The sequence below is a fragment of the Kogia breviceps genome, chromosome 12, assembly GCF_026419965.1.
Source record: "Kogia breviceps isolate mKogBre1 chromosome 12, mKogBre1 haplotype 1, whole genome shotgun sequence".
NCBI classification, from domain to species: domain Eukaryota; kingdom Metazoa; phylum Chordata; class Mammalia; order Artiodactyla; family Physeteridae; genus Kogia; species Kogia breviceps.
In genome coordinates, this window is record NC_081321.1 from 19,050,412 (window position 1) to 19,069,046 (window position 18,635).

Genomic DNA, 18,635 nt, shown 5'->3' on the forward strand with positions numbered 1-18,635 from the left:
CCTTTGGTTCCTGTCTGCCTTCTTGCCATTTTTCCTTTTACTTATGAGATCTAGTACTCTCTCCTCTAAGAGACTTCAAGTCAACTTCCACTGATCCTGGTCCAACTGAGCTTAACTATTAATTTATTTTATAATTGACTTGATTTTTTAGAGCAGTTTCAGGTTTACAGAAAAAGTGAGCAAAAAATAGAGCTCCTATATACCCTTACCCCCCAACTTCTGTTTCCCCGCTATTAACGTCTTGCACTAGTGCGGTATACTCGTTATAATTGATGAGCCCATATTGATACACTAGGTGTACATAGTAATACTGGGGCTCACTCCTTGTGTTGTACAGAAAGTTTGTTTGTTTATTTTTTTTTTGGCCGAGCTTCGTGTTATGTGGGATCCCAGTTCCCCGACCAAGGATCGAACCCGCGCCCCCAGCACTGGAAGCATGGAGTCTCAACCACTGGACTGCCAGGGAAGTCCCAGAAAGTATTAATTTTTTTTTTTCTTTTTTTGTGCGGTACGCGGGCCTCTCACTGTTGTGGCCTCTCCTGTTGCGGAGCACAGGCTCAGCGGCCATGGCTCAAGGGCCCAGCCGCTCTGCGACACGTGGGATCTTCGCGGACCGGGGCACGAACCTGTGTCCCCTGCATTGGCAGGCGGACTCTCAACCACTGCGCCACCAGGGAAGCCCCAAAAGTATTAATTTTTAATTGCCCTATAGTGATCATATATTCTGTGAGACTGCCTTATTTCTTCTTTATAACAAATAACAATCTGCCTAGACACCAAACTAAAGATTTCCCTCCAATTTCTGTGTTCCCGTGTTAACTTTTCCCTAAGCAGGTAGGGGGAGCTAGAGAGCAAGGTTTAAAGAAGAAAAACTTTTAAGTTATTATCTCTTCATCAAGATTGTTGCTTTACTGCACTCTAAGAGAAGTTTTAAAAGAGTAATACAGATGGTATGCAGTGGTGCATATGCATACGCTCTGTGAAGAAGTCTGAACAAGTAAAAAAGACATCAAGAGAGCAAAGAACAGTAGTTTTGCACCTGGCTAGCCTAGGGCATAGAAGGAAAAAAGTGACTTCTTTAGTTTAATGGACTCCAACAGGGTTTCTCTAGCCCCTTGAGGGAATGCAGTTATGAGGGAATACCAACAGTGATGACAGGACATAGAATTTTGTCAACATGCTTATTTTTTTGGTAGAAAAGAAGGAAATAAAGTCTATGGAGGGGTCAAAGCCAGCTATCAATGTCTCTCTGGCATCCCAGCAGCACATTCTTCAATTCTGCAGGGCTCCATGAATCTACGTTTTGTAACAGGGCCCAGAAGACGGTCACTGAGTCACCTTGTGGGCCTGCTGCTGCCCTGGGTGTGTGATACACACGAAGGAAGAGCCATGCTGGTTAATCCAGCAATTCTTGCTCACCCATCAGGGCATTCCCAATTCACGGCCAAGTCCACCCCTGAAACTGTCTAACACTTGCAAATGCTCTTTTATTTCCTGCCAGCTACATATGGCCTAGGCCACTGGCCTGACCAAGCCAAAGCAGGGCTATCCCTCAGCCAGTTGGCAGCAGGTATGTCTACAATCTGTGGCAATGAAGACAGCGCTTCAGTGAAGCAGGCGTCTTCCCCAGACAGGACTCCCTGGAGCCACCTGGGAGCTTGGGCCCCAGCACCAGATGCTCTTGAATGCCAACTTTCAGTCTGTGGCCAGGGACCAGCATCCAGGGGTAGTTTATTCAAAGCACGGCTTTTATTCCTGGCTTAGTTACTTTAGCTCTTGCCTATATGTAACAGTCAATGTTTCTCCCTTACGAGGGGGCCACAGAGGTTATCCTTTAAACAACTAGCACATTCAAAACACTGAAAACTAAACACAGAATAAAAATGAGCATTACAATGTAAATACTAATATGTGTACTTGTATTGAAGTGAAACGGCAATAACTAAATGGTCACGAGGGACTCTTTCCTTTAGACAGAAACACAGACTGACTTACCCTCCCATCTTGCAGTCCCCGGTCCCACCTTTCCAGGCTCTTACATACTTCGGATTGGCCCACAGGGACACCGGATTAAAGCTTCCACTTGAAAAATAAGGCCCCACTGGGCTCAAGATTACAAAGAGCAGGGCTTTCGTAGGCTTCTTGACTCCCAGAGAAGGCTGCAATAAAGCAAAAGTACACACAACTGTTCATTTAAAATGCAGACACCAGTCTCAAAGTCTAGAACAGATCTGTAACAATCTCCCAGAAGGGACTACGGACAGCTGTTACTTCTGAAGTTGAGTTACACAAAGCCTGATGGTCTTCTCTTTCAAGAAGGAAACACCGAGAATGGGGGTACTTTGGTTCCATTTTACTTTGCTTTCTGAGTTAAGATTTTAAAGGAAAAACACATTTGTCAACTTTTTAAATAGTAGGCTTTTTCAGAGGAGTCTTTTTTTTTTTTTTTTTTTTTTTGCGGTACGCGGGCCTCTCACTGCTGTGGTCTCTCCCGTTGCGGAGCACAGGCTCCAGACGCGCAGGCCCAGCGGCCACGGCTCATGGGCCCAACCGCTCCACGGCACGTGGGATCCTCCCGGACCGGGGCACGAACCCGTGTCCCCTGCGTCAGCAGGCGGACTCTCAACCACTGCGCCACCAGGGAAGCCCCAGAGGAGTCTATTTTTAACAACTAGCCATACAACACCTTTCAGCGTTGCACCGATTGGGAACTGAAAAAGGGAAGAACCTAGACATGATTTCAGTCTTTGGGGGTGAAACCTAATATTTGCTTCTCTAACTTGCTCTTCTGCTTCTGACTGCTGACTGCTTCAGGATACGCCAGCGCCTCCAGCAGGCAGTGGGCTTGGGGGAGTGTGTCATTAGCACACCTGACTGTGAGAAACAGCAGAGAGCAAGAGTGTTTAACTGCACTAGAAGCAAAGACACCAGACAAGATAAATCCCCCCCCCCAAAAAAAAGACAAGAGGATGAAGGACTCAGGAATTCGTGTCAGGAATGACAAAGATAGAAAGTGGCCTTTCCCACCAATACCGGAAAATCACAAGCCAATGATGCGAAATCATACAAATGCCTCCAGCACAGAAGCAGTTATAAGTAATTACTGCCAGTTGTTTTTTAAGGAGGAAGACTGAGAGACTGAAAAGTTTTGAGGGCTACGTATTATAAAGGCAAAAAAAGGCCACTGGGCTATCCCGTGCGATTCAAGACCACACGAGTTAAGAAAACAAGTCAGGATTCTTACATTAAGTATTGGGATATAAAATACTTGTGTCTAGTCTTCAAAAGGAACCTGGTCTGCCTGGATGGGGTAGTAGTCTGGCGTGGAAAAAACAAGAGGAGACTCAGTTCCCCTGATTTTGTGGCCTTTGTAATATTCCATGAAACTCACTGAAAGTAGACCTAGGGATATATATTTTTCTGAATTTCAATTAAATCTCTTCCTCCATTACCTATTAGCTCAAGGCCCCTCACCCACTACTTGTGCCCAGATTGTCAAGAATCAGGTAGGTAAAATATCTGTGAGCAGAATAAAATGTGATTGTATATGTGCACACTGATGCCATCGGGAAGGATTAGGAAATGGGAAGCTGAGTCCATTCACCCTCCATTGTGAATGTGAGGACCACGCAGCTTGGCTGGCCCCAGAGCAAACGGATTATAGGTGATGGATAACTGAGTTAAAGAAATGAGTCAGCAAGCGTCTACAGGTTTTGTTTTTTTTGCTCATTTGTCTGTTCTTTAAGGGGGGCTAAAGAGGACACCCCTACAAGGGAAGAATGAGGAGCCTTAAACTCCATTTGCTTTTTTTGGTTTCGTTATTTGGAAAAGAAATCCTCAGAATAACAAACACATTTGCCTTTCTTCCCAACCTTGATAAAAATTGACTATCTTATCTCCGCACTTTTATTTACCTATCAGTTAAGTAAGTACACTTCATATCAGGGATGCTTTGAAGCTTAATATTAAAATAAAATTTTTATTGACCATTGTAATGAGGAATTAAACTTCTCAACATAATTTAGAAATACAATATGCAGGACACATCTCAATAATTTACCTAGCTTCTAATGTTCTAAATAAAATAGCTTATTTATGGACAAGCTGATAAGCATTTTATTAGATACCACATGAATGCCTGGACTTTTCTCACTCACGTATTTTTTGCAACCTACACGGTATTAAAAAAACTAACAGGGACTTCCCTGGTGGTCCAGTGGTTAAGACTCCATGCTCCTAATGCAGGGGGCCCGGGTTCGATCCCTGGTCAGGGAACTAGATCCCACACGCCGCAACTAAGAGCCTGCATACCTCAGCTAACAGATCCCACATGCTGCAACAAAGATCCCACACACCACAACTAAGACCCAGCGCAGCCAAATAAATAAGTAAATATTTGTTTAAAAGTAACAATAACTCATCATTATGGAAATATTTTTCAGAGATAAATTTCATCTTATTCACTTCCTTCCCCTGATTTAATTGACAGGTAAACTTGTATTTATTCCACTAGGTGGTAGTAGAGAGCACAGATGGAAAACAGAATAACATGCATTAAACTATTTCTAGAAAACAGTATCTTGATAAACTTTTACTCTTAGCAAGCAGGTAAATAATAGACTAGAGTTTTTCAATGCTGAGAAAAAAACGTGTTTATGTGTACTAACATTTTATTTTAAATTTAAGCAAGGTCAACTCATGTTTTACAAGCACTTCAAGTACTTGTGTTGATCAGAGCTCAGTCACCTTCCTCCTTAAATGATTATTTATGTCAAATGTCTTTTCATGAAAAGAACTGTGACTTTACTGAAAATGGTCACACTGCTTCATGAGTGAGAATAAGTAAAAGGTAACTTTATGGATCAGGAAGGGAACTTGGTGATTAGGTCTGTTTCTACCCTCAAGGAGCCATTATTTGTTCCTTTTTCTTAATTCTCCCTTCTTTCATGGAAAGCAATTTAAATTCTGCACTACTCCTACAATTAAGAGTAGTTTATGATAGTATAATATTAATCAAATGGGACTTCCCTGGTGGCGCAGTGGTTAAGAATCCGCCTGCCAATGCAGGGGATACGGGTTTGAGCCCTGGTCGGGGAAGATCCCACATGCCACGGAGCAACTAAGACCGTGAGCCACAACTACTGAGCCTGTGCTCTAGAGCTCGCGAGCCACAACTACTGAAGCCCAGGGGCCTAGAGCCCAAGCTCTGCAACAAGAGAAGCCACCACAACGAGAAGCCTGCGCACCACAATGAAGAGTAGCCCCCGCTCGCCGCAACTAGAGAAAGCCCGGGCGCAGCAACAAAGACCCGACACGGCCAAAAATAAATAAATAGATAAATAAATTTATTTTTTTTAAAAATTAATCAAATGGCAATGAACAAAATTCTATGATGACAAGGTCAGGCTTCTGATGAAATAAAACAAAAGCCACATAAGTAAAAATGCAGATAATAACAGCTGTTAAGTTATGTAGACCAGTTCCAATGTCTTTTTTTTTTTTTTTTTTTGCGGTATGCGGGCCTCTCACTGTTGTGGCCTCTCCCGTTGCGGAGCACAGGCTCCGGACGCACAGGCCCAGCGGCCATGGCTCACGGGCTTAGTTGCTCCGCGGCATGTGGGATCTTCCCGGACCAGGGCACGAACCCGTGTCTCCTGCATCGGCAGGCGGATTCTCAACCACTGCGCCACCAGGGAAGCCCCCAATGTCTTATTTTGATTGATTTTAAAAAATTCTTCTCTACTAGTGTCTTGGATTATTTCAATAAATAAGGAATTGAAAGGGGCTTTTAAAAAAACCCAGGGAGGACTTCCCTGGTGGCGCAGTGGTTCAGAATCTCCCTGCCAACACACGGGACACGGGTTCAAGCCCCGGTACAGGCAGATCCCACATGCCGTGGAGCAACTAAGCCCACAAGCCACAACTACTGAGCCCGTGCAACTAGGGCCCATGCTCCGCAACAAGAGAAGCCACAGCAACGAGAAGCCCGTGCACCGAAGGAAGAGTAGCCCCCGCTTGCCGCAACTAGAGAGAGTCCGCGCATAGCAACGAAGACCCAACACAGCCAAAAAAGAAAAAGATATTTATTTTAAAAGAAACCCCAGGGAAAATGAAGTATATAAAATCTCAGATGCAAAGTTTATAATGCCTCAAGAGACCACATGAAGTTGAAATTCTGATGTGTTCAAAAAAATACTTTTTACTTTCTAAGTTATGCCTCACAAATAACAAGTATATACATGTATATATAAGGGTATTAAATATGTGTATATTTTTCACAGAATAACAGGACAATTGGGTGTGATGGAAAATAAAGATACATCTCATAGTGGAAAATACCACTTCTGTCTGTGTCAGTCAGAAAATTACTTTATAGAAAGGCAGGATTTCAGAGGGCGTCTGACAGCAGCGGGCACTCAGCAAGCTGAGAAAGGTACTAGTTACTAGTTTGTGTTTTGGCCTGGAAGGCAGAGAAGCACAGCAGCCATGAGGAGGCTTGAGAACAATTCTGCCAGGCGAGGCAAGTGAGAGACAGAAGAAAAAAGATAATTAGAAATAACAGGGGAACATTTTTCAAAGAGAACAGAACTTTTGGGGGGATCCAAATCACTTTTTTAAAATTTTTTATCCAAAGAATAGCCTAATTAAAAAAAAAAAATCCTACCAGTTCTTAAGAAAGAAGATTAGTCAGAGGGGAAAATGATAAAGAACATGAGACTAACAGGGCACTGTAAGAGATATGGGATTGACCAGTGGTCCATGTGGGGCCTTGAGTGTGAATGTGTTTGTAGGAAAAACTAGTTGGTTTGGTTTAAGATTAAAAAAATAATCAACGATCCTCAATAATTACACAGTACTTTCCGGTTTCCAAGACATTCCATAGCCATTATCTCAGAAAATCCAACAATTCAGGAAGTTAAGGGTTATAATTCCTATTTTTAAGTTGAAGAAACTGAGGCTCAAATGATTCACCCAAAGTTTCAGTTATTAAGCTCTACATCTTCTACTCTTAGTCCAGAGCTCTTTTTCGATATGAGTTTGATTTTTAAAAACCCAAAAAACAAAAACCCAGTGAAATTCCCAGGATTTCCTAATGTGAAGAGAGTTCAAACCAGACCTTCCTTCTACCCTCAGCCTTCACCACAGCCCTCATACTCAAGGCAACCCATGCTCAAACCATGCAGAACCCTTCAGATTCCTCCTCAATTTTCTACTCAAAATGTATACACTGAAGCCCTGACCCCCCAATGTGAATGCATTTGGAGATAAGGCTTTTAAGGAGGTAACTGAGGTTAAATGAGGTCACAAGGATGGGGCCCTAATCCTGTCAGCCTGGAGACCCCAGAGCAAGTGCACCCTGCTCCCTCCCGCACCCCCCTTCCTCCCCCAACACAGAGGAAAAGCCCTGCGGGGCACAGTGACAAAATGGACAAATACAAGCCAGAAAGCGAGGCTTCACCAGAAACCCACCCTGTTGGCACTTTGCTATTGGACTTCCAGCCTCCAGAACTGTGAGGAAATAAATTCTGGTGTTTAAGACACCTAATCTTTGTATTCTGTCACGGCAGCCCAAGCCGACTAAGACATCCCCTCTCTGGACTTCCCTGGTGGCACAGTGGTTAAGAATCCGCCTGCCAACGCAGGGGACACGGGTTCCAGCCCTGGTCCGGGAAGATGCCACATGCCGTGGAGCAACTAAGCCCGTGTGCCACAGGTAGTGAGCCTGTGCTCTAGAGCCCTTGAGCCACAACTACTGAGCCCGTGCACCACAACTACTGAGTCCATGTGCCACAACGACAGAAGCCTGCATGCCTAGAGCCTGTGCTCCGCAACATGAGAAGCCACTGCGGTGAGAAGCCCACGCACCGCAATGAAGAGTAGACCCCCTTTTGCTGCAACTAGAGAAAGCCCGAGTGCAGCAATGAAGAACACAGCCAATAAGAAAAATCATTTAAAAACAGTCTTGAGGGGCTTCCCTGGTGGCACAGTGGCTGAGAGTCTGCCTGCCGATGCAGGGGACACGGGTTCGTGCCCTGCTCCGCGAAGATCCCACACGCCGTGGAGCGGCTGGGCCCGTGAGCCATGGCCGCTGAGCCTGCGCATCCGGAGCCTGTGCTCCGCAACAGGAGAGGCCACAACAGTGAGAGGCCCGCGTACCACAAAAAAAAAAAAAAAAAAAAAAAAAAAGTCTTGAGTATTGGCAAAAGCTGGGCAAAGAGTTACTGCCATTTTTGTAAAAAGGATAATAATGTACAAACACATGTAAGCTGGTAAGAGGTGTGTATATTTATCTATATATATCTCTAGACAGATATAAGAAAAACTGGCAACAGGAATTGCTCAGAAGGAGGCGAACTGTGGACTCTGGATCAGAATGAGAGTAGGAAGGAAACTTCCTTTCCATTGTATACTTTTGGTACTATCTAAATTTTTGAATCAAATTTTTCCCTCCCCCATATCCCTCCTTTAAAATCCCAGAAATATAGTGGCAGGTTTCCTGTGAAAACTGATATTCCTAAACTCAGAAGCACTGTGAATGAACTTTAGACTTAGTGTGACTATACATGTGTGTTACAGAATACATATAACATATTATAAAATATATAAAATCTGGAATGATTATGTCAAATATAGTTGAGAGCAGGAAAGCTGGTAGCTCAGAGGAGGAAAGGAAATGGACATGAAGGCAGATTTACATTAAGACGAGATGGGGTGTAGGAATAAACTGGGAGATTGGGATTGACATACACTACTAGATATAAAATAGATAACCAATAAGAACCTTTTGTACAGCACTGGGAACTCTACTCAATATTCGTAATGACCTATATGGGAATAGAATCTGAAAAGAGTGGATAGATGTATATATATCGATATAACTGATCCACTTTACTGCACAGCAGAAACTAACACAACATCGTAAATCAACTCTACTGCAATAAGAATTTTTTAAAAAGATTATACTTTCCCCCAATGAATTGTATTGACATCCTTGTCAAACTAAATTACCATCAAAAACAGAAACAGAAACAAGACGGGAAAGCACTTATTAGCTCCCATCCGAGTTACCACAACAAGCACTCTTATTCAACCAGGCCCCATTTCTTCACCACACTGACCTACATCTATCAACACATTCATTCCATGGGTCTGACACTCCCACAAGTTCCATGAGACACTGAGTTCCACGGAGGCAGGGAGGTAGCGTCCCTAGAACAGCACAGTGACCAGTGCATAAGAGATGTTACGGCACAGAGGCAAGCACACAGGGGTTCTGATTTCACCTCTGTGGGCCTCAGTTTCCTCATCTCTAAAGTGATGCCAGTGGCACCTACTCACAGGGCTGCTGTCAGTCAGTGCAGGGATAGCACCAAGCATAGTGCCTGGCACTTAGGAGAACTTCACAATGCCAGGTGATGGGGGTGATGACAGACTGGACCACCCTGTTTCTTCAAAGAGAACCAGGACCTCCCTGAAAGGCAGCAGGACTTTTCTGGGATTGGCCTATGGCATCTTTCAGGGAAACAGTAACTCTTTCAGCAATTCCCTAGGTTGCATATTTTCAAACTGCTCTTTGCGGTATCATATAAGGAAACAGGGAAATGGAATCCCAGTAAAGGAACTTGGACAAAGTGTGGTTAGCGTCCAGCGTGGGGAACTCTGCAGCAGTTAGAAGTGATGGACTGGATCTACACATAGGAACCTGGATAGAAATGAGAAACACAGCACAGAGGGAAAACGCTAAGAGACACAATGAGATGTGTAAGACAAAATCATTTATATGAATTGAAATTACAGGCATCCAAGGTAATAAGATACTTAAAACCCATATGAACCAAAAGAATATTCATTCAATAAGAATGATTTCCAATGGCAGAAGAGGAGATGAGAGTAGAGACGATAAAAGGGAATTTAAAAAACAAAGAGAGGGCCCCCTTCTACCCCATGATGGTAAGTGCCATGAACTGAGCGGTATTATTATTAACCATGTGCACCAACACTCCAAAAAAGTAAAAACAAAGAGAATAAAAACAATTTTCCACTGTAATAATGTTGAAACGGGCAAGAACAGCCTCAAGAGGATGTCCATTGTTAGGAGTGGCCTGATAATAGCAAGCTGATCATCAAAGACTAAAATCAATAGAGACAAGCTGTATCCCTAAAAACAGGTAATTGAGGTCTGAAGATACTAAAAAGGGGGCTGTTAATATAAAACATGTTAATAGTTATGCAAGTAAGATCTTTAACTGTTTCTAAATAGTGTAATGAGATACATATAAACTCTCGAATAGGACTGCAACAGAATATATTAAAAGTGTGGACAAAACCCAAGTTAACGGTTACAAATTGCTGCTGTAATAACTAGTTTTCAAATCTGTTCAGATCCTTTCATTTATAGAGCTTAGTCATAAAGGGAAACGATGAAAAGGTGTATAAGCATAAATAAACAAAGGCTGTGAATAGAGAATTCTTTTCGTGGAAATTGTTATGATTATAGGTAAAATTATATATGTAATATAAAGATTTTACAAGGTGATAAAAGGAAAAGAAAGACATGTCAATGGATGATATTTACATGTCCTTAAGCTCCCTGTGGAGTGAACCAAAAATCAGAGTGGCCCATTTGGCAGCAGGATTTTACAATTCGAGCTCTCGTGAAAAGATCACACTGAAAGGTTTACAGTGAAGTTGTAGATGGGGCAACTTTATGTGAAATGATTTTAAATGTTGTTCTGCATTGTCCAAATTGTATTCTGTGCACTGGAGGTGGTATTAACCTGAAGCAGAGAGCTTCTCTAGTTGAGCTCAACTCCAGAAATATACGTGGGGCACTCCAAAGTAGAAGGACGTGTTAGATCCAAGGTCAGCCTTGTCTTGGCGTGCAGCTGAAAAAGTCAGATCTGCTGGGCGCTTGCAGATGTGTGTGGGGTAGACAGCCTGGGACCTGGTCAGAGGGTCTGGGCAGCCTGACCACTGCAGCCCAGAGGGTTGTCCCTCCCATCAGGTTCGACCCTCCTTACGACACTTATTCTCAGCCCTGATGTTATTTGGCACCACCTCCCCAGTGGAGAGAGTAAGGTGAGGTGATGCTGAGATAAACTGGAAAAGTGGGAGGCTTGGAGCACCAATCAGAGGGAACCTCGGTTTGTGGTTGTGCATATTTTGCTATGGACCATGGTCAAAGCACCTGTGTACACTTATCAGGATTGCGGAGGAAATAAAAGCCCATCTGCGCGTGTGTAGCTGTACCTTCTCAGAGTTACCAAACAGGGTAGAGTTGGATAAAACAGATGTCAAACCCAGCACAAGGGGGCTTCCCTGGTGGCGCAGTGGTTGAGAATCCGCCTGCCGATGCAGGAGACACGGGTTCGTGCCCTGGTCCGGGAGGATCCCACGTGCCGCGGAGCGACTAAGCCCGTGAGCCATGGCCGCTGGGCCTGAGCGTCCGGAGCCTGTGCTCTGCAACGGGAGAGGCCACAACAGTGAGAGGCCCGCATACCGCAAAAAAAAAAAAAAAAAAAAAAACCCAGCACAAGACAGCTTTTTTAGATGGAGCTTTCTGAGGTATTCAGTACTGAACCTGATAATCATATAAGTTTAGCTTCTTAGCTGGTAAAGATTTAGAAACTGTTTATGTAAATGTTTTTTATTTAAACATTATGATTTCAGATTTTATCTAATTTCCAGTTAACAATCAGCAGCAGTTTGAAACACTATAGCTTTTAGTTCCTCTTTAAGTTTTCAACTACCTGTAACTAAATATTTCAGAAGATATTGACTGAAATGATGCTGAAATTCTTTTTTTAATATGAGAAAGTGTCTGGGATCATGAATGATTTTATCCTCTAATTTAAATGTTTTACAAGAGGTTTATGTAATCCTGTTTAGTATTTTGCTTAATAATGTAAACTTTCTAGAAATTTTTTTTTTTCAAATTTCTACCTGGTATCTTTTTATTGGCAATCTCTGTTCACTGGTTATTTAACTAGCTAATTAATTAGCTATTAATACATGTTCCAGTAAATACTCTTCTGTTCATTACAGTCCTAAACCTAAAAGGATTTTTAGTAATGGATCCAATTATTATCAGAGAAGGCTGGAAGACATGAAGAACTGCACAAAAACATTGGTACATAGGTGTTACCTATGTAAAATAATAAAAATAATGGAGAATCCATTGATTATAAAACATGTAGAGAGGGCTTCCCTGGTGGCGCAGTGGTTGAGAGTCCGCCTGCCAATGCAGGGGACACGGGTTCATGCCCTGGTCCGGGAAGATCCCACATGCCGCGGAGCGGCTGGGCCCGTGAGCCATGGCCGCTGAGCCAGTGCGTCTGGAGCCTGTGCTCTGCAGCGGGAGAGGCCACAACAGTGAGAGGCCTGCATAGAGGAAAAAAAAAAAAAAAAAAACATGTAGAGAGGCAGAGCGCCTGTGCAAATGTAATGAAATTCGTAAGTTGGTGTCAGAGCTACTCTCAAATTATATGGCAGCTACAAAATTTAACTGAGTGTGAAGCAGTAATGAACATCAGACTGTCATATCACAGCTCATGAAAAAGAAAACAACACCCTGCCCGTAGGATGAAGTGCAGCTCTCAAAGATAAAAATATTTCCACCTTGGTGCAAGTCTGCAATCCCTGGAGTAAACACAAGACTTGGGATGGTGATTCTCTTGTAAGTAGTTAAAAAAATCTCTGGAGAGTTTGTTTAAATGCAGTGTCTCATCCTGGCTCCATGGATTTAGGTTATTTGGGACGAAGCTGGAGCCCAGTACAAATATGTCTATTGAAGAATACTGAATATTCTCTATACACAAGTGAGTGCCATACCAGGGACTAGAGACCAGGCACATGTGAGCAAGTAGGTGGTTACATACCTTAAAAAATTTCCCCAACATATATTCGTTCATTCAAAGAAATCAAAATACCTCTTGGATAAAAGATCCACTTAATCAGTCAAAATAACCATGAAAATACCATGAAAGAAAAACGTGGATGTTGGACTTCCCTGGTGGCGCAGCGGTTGAGAGTCCGCCTGCCAATTCAGGGGACACAAGTTCGAGCCCCGGTCCGGGAAGGTCTCACATGCTGTGGAGCAACTAAGCCCGTGCGCCACAACTACTGAGTCTGTGCTCTAGAGCCCGTGAGCCACAACTACTGAAGCCCGTGCGCCTAGAGCCCATGTTCCGCAACAAGAGAAGCCACCACAATGAGAAGGCGCACACAGCAATGAAGAGTAGCCCCCGCTCGCCTGAACTAGAAAAAGCCTGTGCGCAGCAATGAAGACCCAACGCAGCCCCAAATAAATAAATAAATAAAATTAATTTTTTTTTAAAAAAGTGGATGTTAGCTAGCAGCACACAAGACCAAAGCATCAGATAACTGATACAGAGGTGAGCCTGCAGTTCTTCTATGAAGGCAGAGACATGACAGAGCCATCAGAAAACCGAGTAACCTAAAAAGGCAAGCAAAAGTTAGTCATCCCTGATGAAGGAATCCCAGTGACCTAGAACCCACTGGCTCCAATCCTCCAGCCAGTAGCTCACATATCAAATGTAGCCACCATGAAAAGGCAACAAGTGATAATTACCAGACTGGACTGTATAAACATTCATGTGGTGCACAAATGTTTAAATCTATATACTTCCCTAAATGCTATTTATATCATGCTCATTTCTGAATTACAGGTTATTGTTTTTTCTGCCTATACCATGAATTAGAAGATTCTAATTGATGTAAACATGCCAACCAAATATAAATAGTGTTGACTCATCAAATGGTATCAGTTATTGCTTGCAATTCTTGGAAAGCAGATTTTTAAAAATTCGTGATTCTTAGGTCCAAAGCATGATCAAACATGTAAGCTGATAGAGTGCAGTGGGAGAGGACTGCTTGGCAGGGTTTTTATCACTGAGGTCCTTATATTGGGGCAGGCATCAGAATCACCATCCAGACCCACTCGACCAGAATTTCTGGGGATTGGGATACATATGTGTTTTTTAAACAACACATGGGTGATTCATATGCAAAACTTTGAGGACTACTAATAGCCAGGATTATTGGGACAACCAGCCAGACTATAAAATCAGATTTAAAAGCTTTCTAGGGCTTCCCTGGTGGCGCAGTGGTTGAGAATCCGCCTGCCGATGCAGGGGACACGGGTTCGTGCCCCGGTCCGGGAGGATCCCACATGCCGCGGAGAAGCTGGGCCCGTGAGCCGTGGCCGCTGAGCCTGCGCGTCCGGAGCCTGTGCTCCGCAACGGGAGAGGCCACAACAGTGAGAGGCCCGCGTACCACAAAAAAAAAAAAAATTAAAAAAAAAAATAAAAAAAAAATAAAAGCTTTCTAACTCTAGATTATAGAATTCCAGGACTCTAAAGAATTGACTAAATCACAGAACTAGGTATGTTAGAAAACTACAGACCAATACCTTTCATGAGCGTTGACACAAAAATTCGTAGCAAAATATTTGCAGAGTGAATACAGCAAGATATAATGTGAATTATTCACCATGAGCAAGTATGATTTAGCCAATGAATACAAGGTTGTTTTAACATCTAAAAATGAGTTAATATAATATATTATAATAAAGGACAAAACCACATAATCATGTCAAGACATTTAGAAAAATCATTCAACAAAATCCAACCTCCATGCATGATAAAAACTCTCAACAAACTAGGAATAGAAGAATCAGATCTCAGAGTGGGAAAGCACCTCAGGATACCTTAGAAGGTAGTGCTTTGAGATTAGAAACGTTTCAACAAAATTAAAAAATTACTTCTTAGTCTAAAGTTAAATAATAATATTTAAAAGCTCAGTAATAATCAAATGTCAGAAACTTAAGGAGAAGATGACTTTTTGAACTGTGCCGATTCTTTAAAGCTTATTAGGGACACTGCAATTCATGAAATCCATTATGTAGGCTCTTAATAGTATTTCAAAAGGCATCAAAAAGGATACCAGGGCTTCCCTGGTGGCGCAGTGGTTCAGAGTCCGCCTGCCAATGCAGGGGACACGGGTTCGTTACCCGGTCTGGGAAGATCCCACATGCCGCGGAGCGGCTGGGCCCGTGAGCCATGGCCGCTGAGCCTGCACTCCGCAACGGGAGAGGCCACAGCAGTGAGAGGTCCGCATACTGCAAAAAAAAAAAAAAAAAAAAAAAAAAGGATACCAAAGGACCACTTAGGTACTTATCCTCTGGCATTGCTGCTTGCATTCATACAACCCAGTGGAAAATCTGGTAACCATACAATTACCTCGTAGAGAGCAGAATGGTTAGACTATAGCAAAAGCTCTGTCTCCTTGTCCCTAACCTTAAAGATCTCCATATGCCACACAACCCCTCACCCCCCCACCCACATTCAACTCCCCCCATCAATGATCTCTCATTATCACCTATTCTCCATAAGGCCACCCCTACCCAGTAGAGGAAGGAGATAGGGACAGAGTCTTTATATTTTATATCACATATTCACCTGCACAGATGGCCTTGGACACTCCAGGCATGTCCTTCCTTTGCAAGGGCACCAACCAATAGACTGTGACCTACTGGGAGATCTCACAGCCATGTTGTTTAGACCTGTTCCCCTAGCTCTCAAGTGCCTCCCCTAATATCCACTGTGAACTTTATTTCCAACATTTTCTATGGGAGAAGAGGGCCCTCCACTCCCTCCATCTCCTTACCAAGTAATCCCAAGACATGAGGAAAATGAAGATAAAAAAGTAGCAGCTCTCTCTCCTCCAAATTTCAAAGCCATTACCACTCTTACCTTGGAGGGGCACTTACCTAGCATTACACCGCTAAGCTGAGGACATCGTGGTTAGTCTTGATTAGGGGAAGGCAAACAGCCTCGCTCATTTCTTTACTTATTTATGTTGGTGTCTGTGGCTGTGTTTGTACCACAGTGGCAGAGCTGATTAGTGGCAGAAACCATATGGCTCACAAAGCTTAAAATACTGACTATCTGGCCCTTTAAAAAAAATGTTTACAGTCTTAATAATCAAGGTAAAGGAGCATTAATGATGCTACTGGGGGGGCTATTTCAAACTACATACTAGAAGTTTCAAGCATAAACAATGATAACTCCCCCCAAAACAGGAAGTCAGTCTGCACACCTCAGTTCCAATGAATGTAGGACGAATATACAGACTTGCAGATGTTGAGTAAGGGACCCATTCTTGATCCAATTTCACAAGCTGCTGAATACACTCTAAAAGCTCTTCCTTGTCAAACGCCTGAAGGAATGAAAAACATAATGAATAATGCAATGTTCTTCCATTGTAGCAGTAAGAAATGATCCTCAGGAAAGCTTTGACTATTAAAAAAGTAATAATAGGGAATTCCCTGGTGGTCCAGTGGTTAGGACTTGGTGTGTTCACTGCAGTGGCCCTTTTTCAATGCCGGTCGAGGAACTAAGATCCCACAAGGCCACGCAGTGAGGCCAAAAAATTTTTTTTTTAATTGAAAAAAAATAATATGGGGCTTCCCTGGTGGCGCAGTGATTAAGAATCCGCCTGCCAATGCAGAGGACACGGGTTCAAGCCCTGGTCCGGGAAGATCCCACCTGCCGCGGGGCAACTAAGCCTGTGCGCCACAACGACTGAGCCTGTGTTCTAGAGCCCGCGAACCACAACTACTGAGCCCACGTGCCTAGAGCCCATGCTCCGCAGCAAGAGAAGCCACCGTGATGAGAAGCCCGCGCACCGCAACAAAGAGCAGCCCCCGCTCGCCGCAACTAGAGAAAGCTCGTGTGCAGCAATGAAGACCCAATGCAGCCAAAAATAAAAATAATAAATAAATTTATTAAGTAATAATAAGTAAATAAATATTTTAAAAGTAATAATAATAAACCCAAACAAAACTTCTTTTTTCTGTGACTTTTCCCCCCCAAATTGTGATGGAATGAGAGATTATCTACATGAGGAAGATAAAAAAGTGGTTCCCTACCTCTTACCATACCCAAATGCCAACTGTAGTTGGATTATACGCTTAAATGTGAGAAAACATTAAGACTTTTATTTAAAAAACATACAAAATATCTGTCACCTTAAAGTAGAATTCTTAAAAGACACAAAGCATAAATCATACAGGAAAAAAATGGACAAAATTTGACTATTTAAAACTTAAGAACTTCTGTTCTTCAAACGACATAAGTGACACACTGGGTGAAGTTATCTATAACATATCCAACAAAGGATCGTAACAGGAAAATGTTAAGATAACCTAAAATCAGTAAGAAAGAGACAGATGATCCAACAGGAAAATGGGCAAAAGCAAAGAGTAGTTTACTTCTAAGGTGAAAAAGGTTTTTATATACTAGATGGGTGACAGTTTGTAAAATAAGTAGTTTCTATTCACTTGGCAGGGCAAAGAAACATACTTTCAGAGATGCTGTGGGTTATCCAAGGTAGAAATGAGTCAGAAACACACATGGATAGAGCTCATGACATCAGGATTTGGCTATTTAAATACTAACTTACAGCAGCAATCACAGTGTGGTAATGTTATAGAAATCGGGACTGCCAATCATGTAGGATATACCATCTCCCTGTATCAAGCACGGGATCTCTGATACTGCTGTTTAGATGTAAGATTTAGTGGAAAGAACTTCACTAGGGATTTAAAAACTTACATCCCTCGTGAAGCTCTTGCCCTGTCCCATTATTCTGTGTCATCTTAGGCAAATCACTGAACCTCTGCGGGCTTGAGTTTTCTTCTCTGTACAAAGGTGTTGCTAAAATTTACAATACATACCTTCTTGACGATAGCCTACTGTTATGATTAAAATGGCAAGGAACGTAAAACCACATAACATAGTTTGTGGCAGTTGATGTCCAATAAATGTTACTTCCCTTTCCTTCTGTCCTCATTTTAAAGGATTTCCCAATGATTTGTCTGTAATGGGTAAAGAGTGGAACTAGGACGGAGTCCAAAGAAATTTCCTGAATTTCCCTTCTGCTACTATATTATGGCCTCTGAAGAAGGTCGGTGAAGAATGTGTTATTAAAGGAAGGAGAAGGGGCTTCCCTGGTGGCGCAGTGGTTGAGAATCCGCCTGCCGATGCAGGGGACACGGGTTCGTGCCCCGGTCTGGGAAGATCCCACATGCCGTGGAGCGGCTGGGCCCGTGAGCCATGACCACCGAGACTGCGCGTCCGGAGCCTGTGCTCCACAACGGGAGAGGCCACAGCAGTGAGAGGCCCACGTACCGCAAAAAAAAAATAAATAAATAAAAATAAAGGAAGGAGAAGGAACAGCCTGGCTAAAAAGGAGTCATCACTTGGCCTTCTTCAATGCACAGCTGAAGGTTAGGGACGAACAAAATATGTCAAAGGCGGAAAAGACTTCTTTCAGTTCAGAAAGACAGCCTGGTCAAGTCTCAGGGAATGAAAGTAATCTAAGTCACCTCCTACCTAGACATGAACCTTAGGGGCTAAATCCAACCCACCTTAGAATGAATTCTGCTCCATAAAAAACAATGTTATAGCCAGGACCCAGTGGCCGTGAGAAACCGTTTTATACATCCTTTTTTTTTTTTTTCTTTAAATAAAACTTGAGCTAAAATATCAAAACAACTACTTAAATCACTGCATACTTGCTAGTGTCTTTAGCAGTTAGGCAAAACATCCCAC

The 18,635-nt window shown here is 42.8% G+C and overlaps 1 protein-coding gene across 7 annotated transcripts in view; it reads right to left on the reverse strand.

Moving 5' to 3' along the window:
* BCAT1 (branched chain amino acid transaminase 1) overlaps positions 1-18,635 on the reverse strand; it is a 112,562-nt gene that overhangs the window by 35,170 nt on the left and 58,757 nt on the right. For all 7 annotated transcript variants that reach the window (XM_059080124.2, XM_067008893.1, XM_067008897.1 and 4 more), the window contains 2 exons: positions 16,120-16,239; positions 1,996-2,159 (listed from right to left, as the gene is read on the reverse strand). In XM_059080124.2, coding sequence (XP_058936107.1) covers positions 1,996-2,159; positions 16,120-16,239 — 284 coding nt within the window. The remainder of the gene's footprint in view (positions 1-1,995; positions 2,160-16,119; positions 16,240-18,635) is intronic.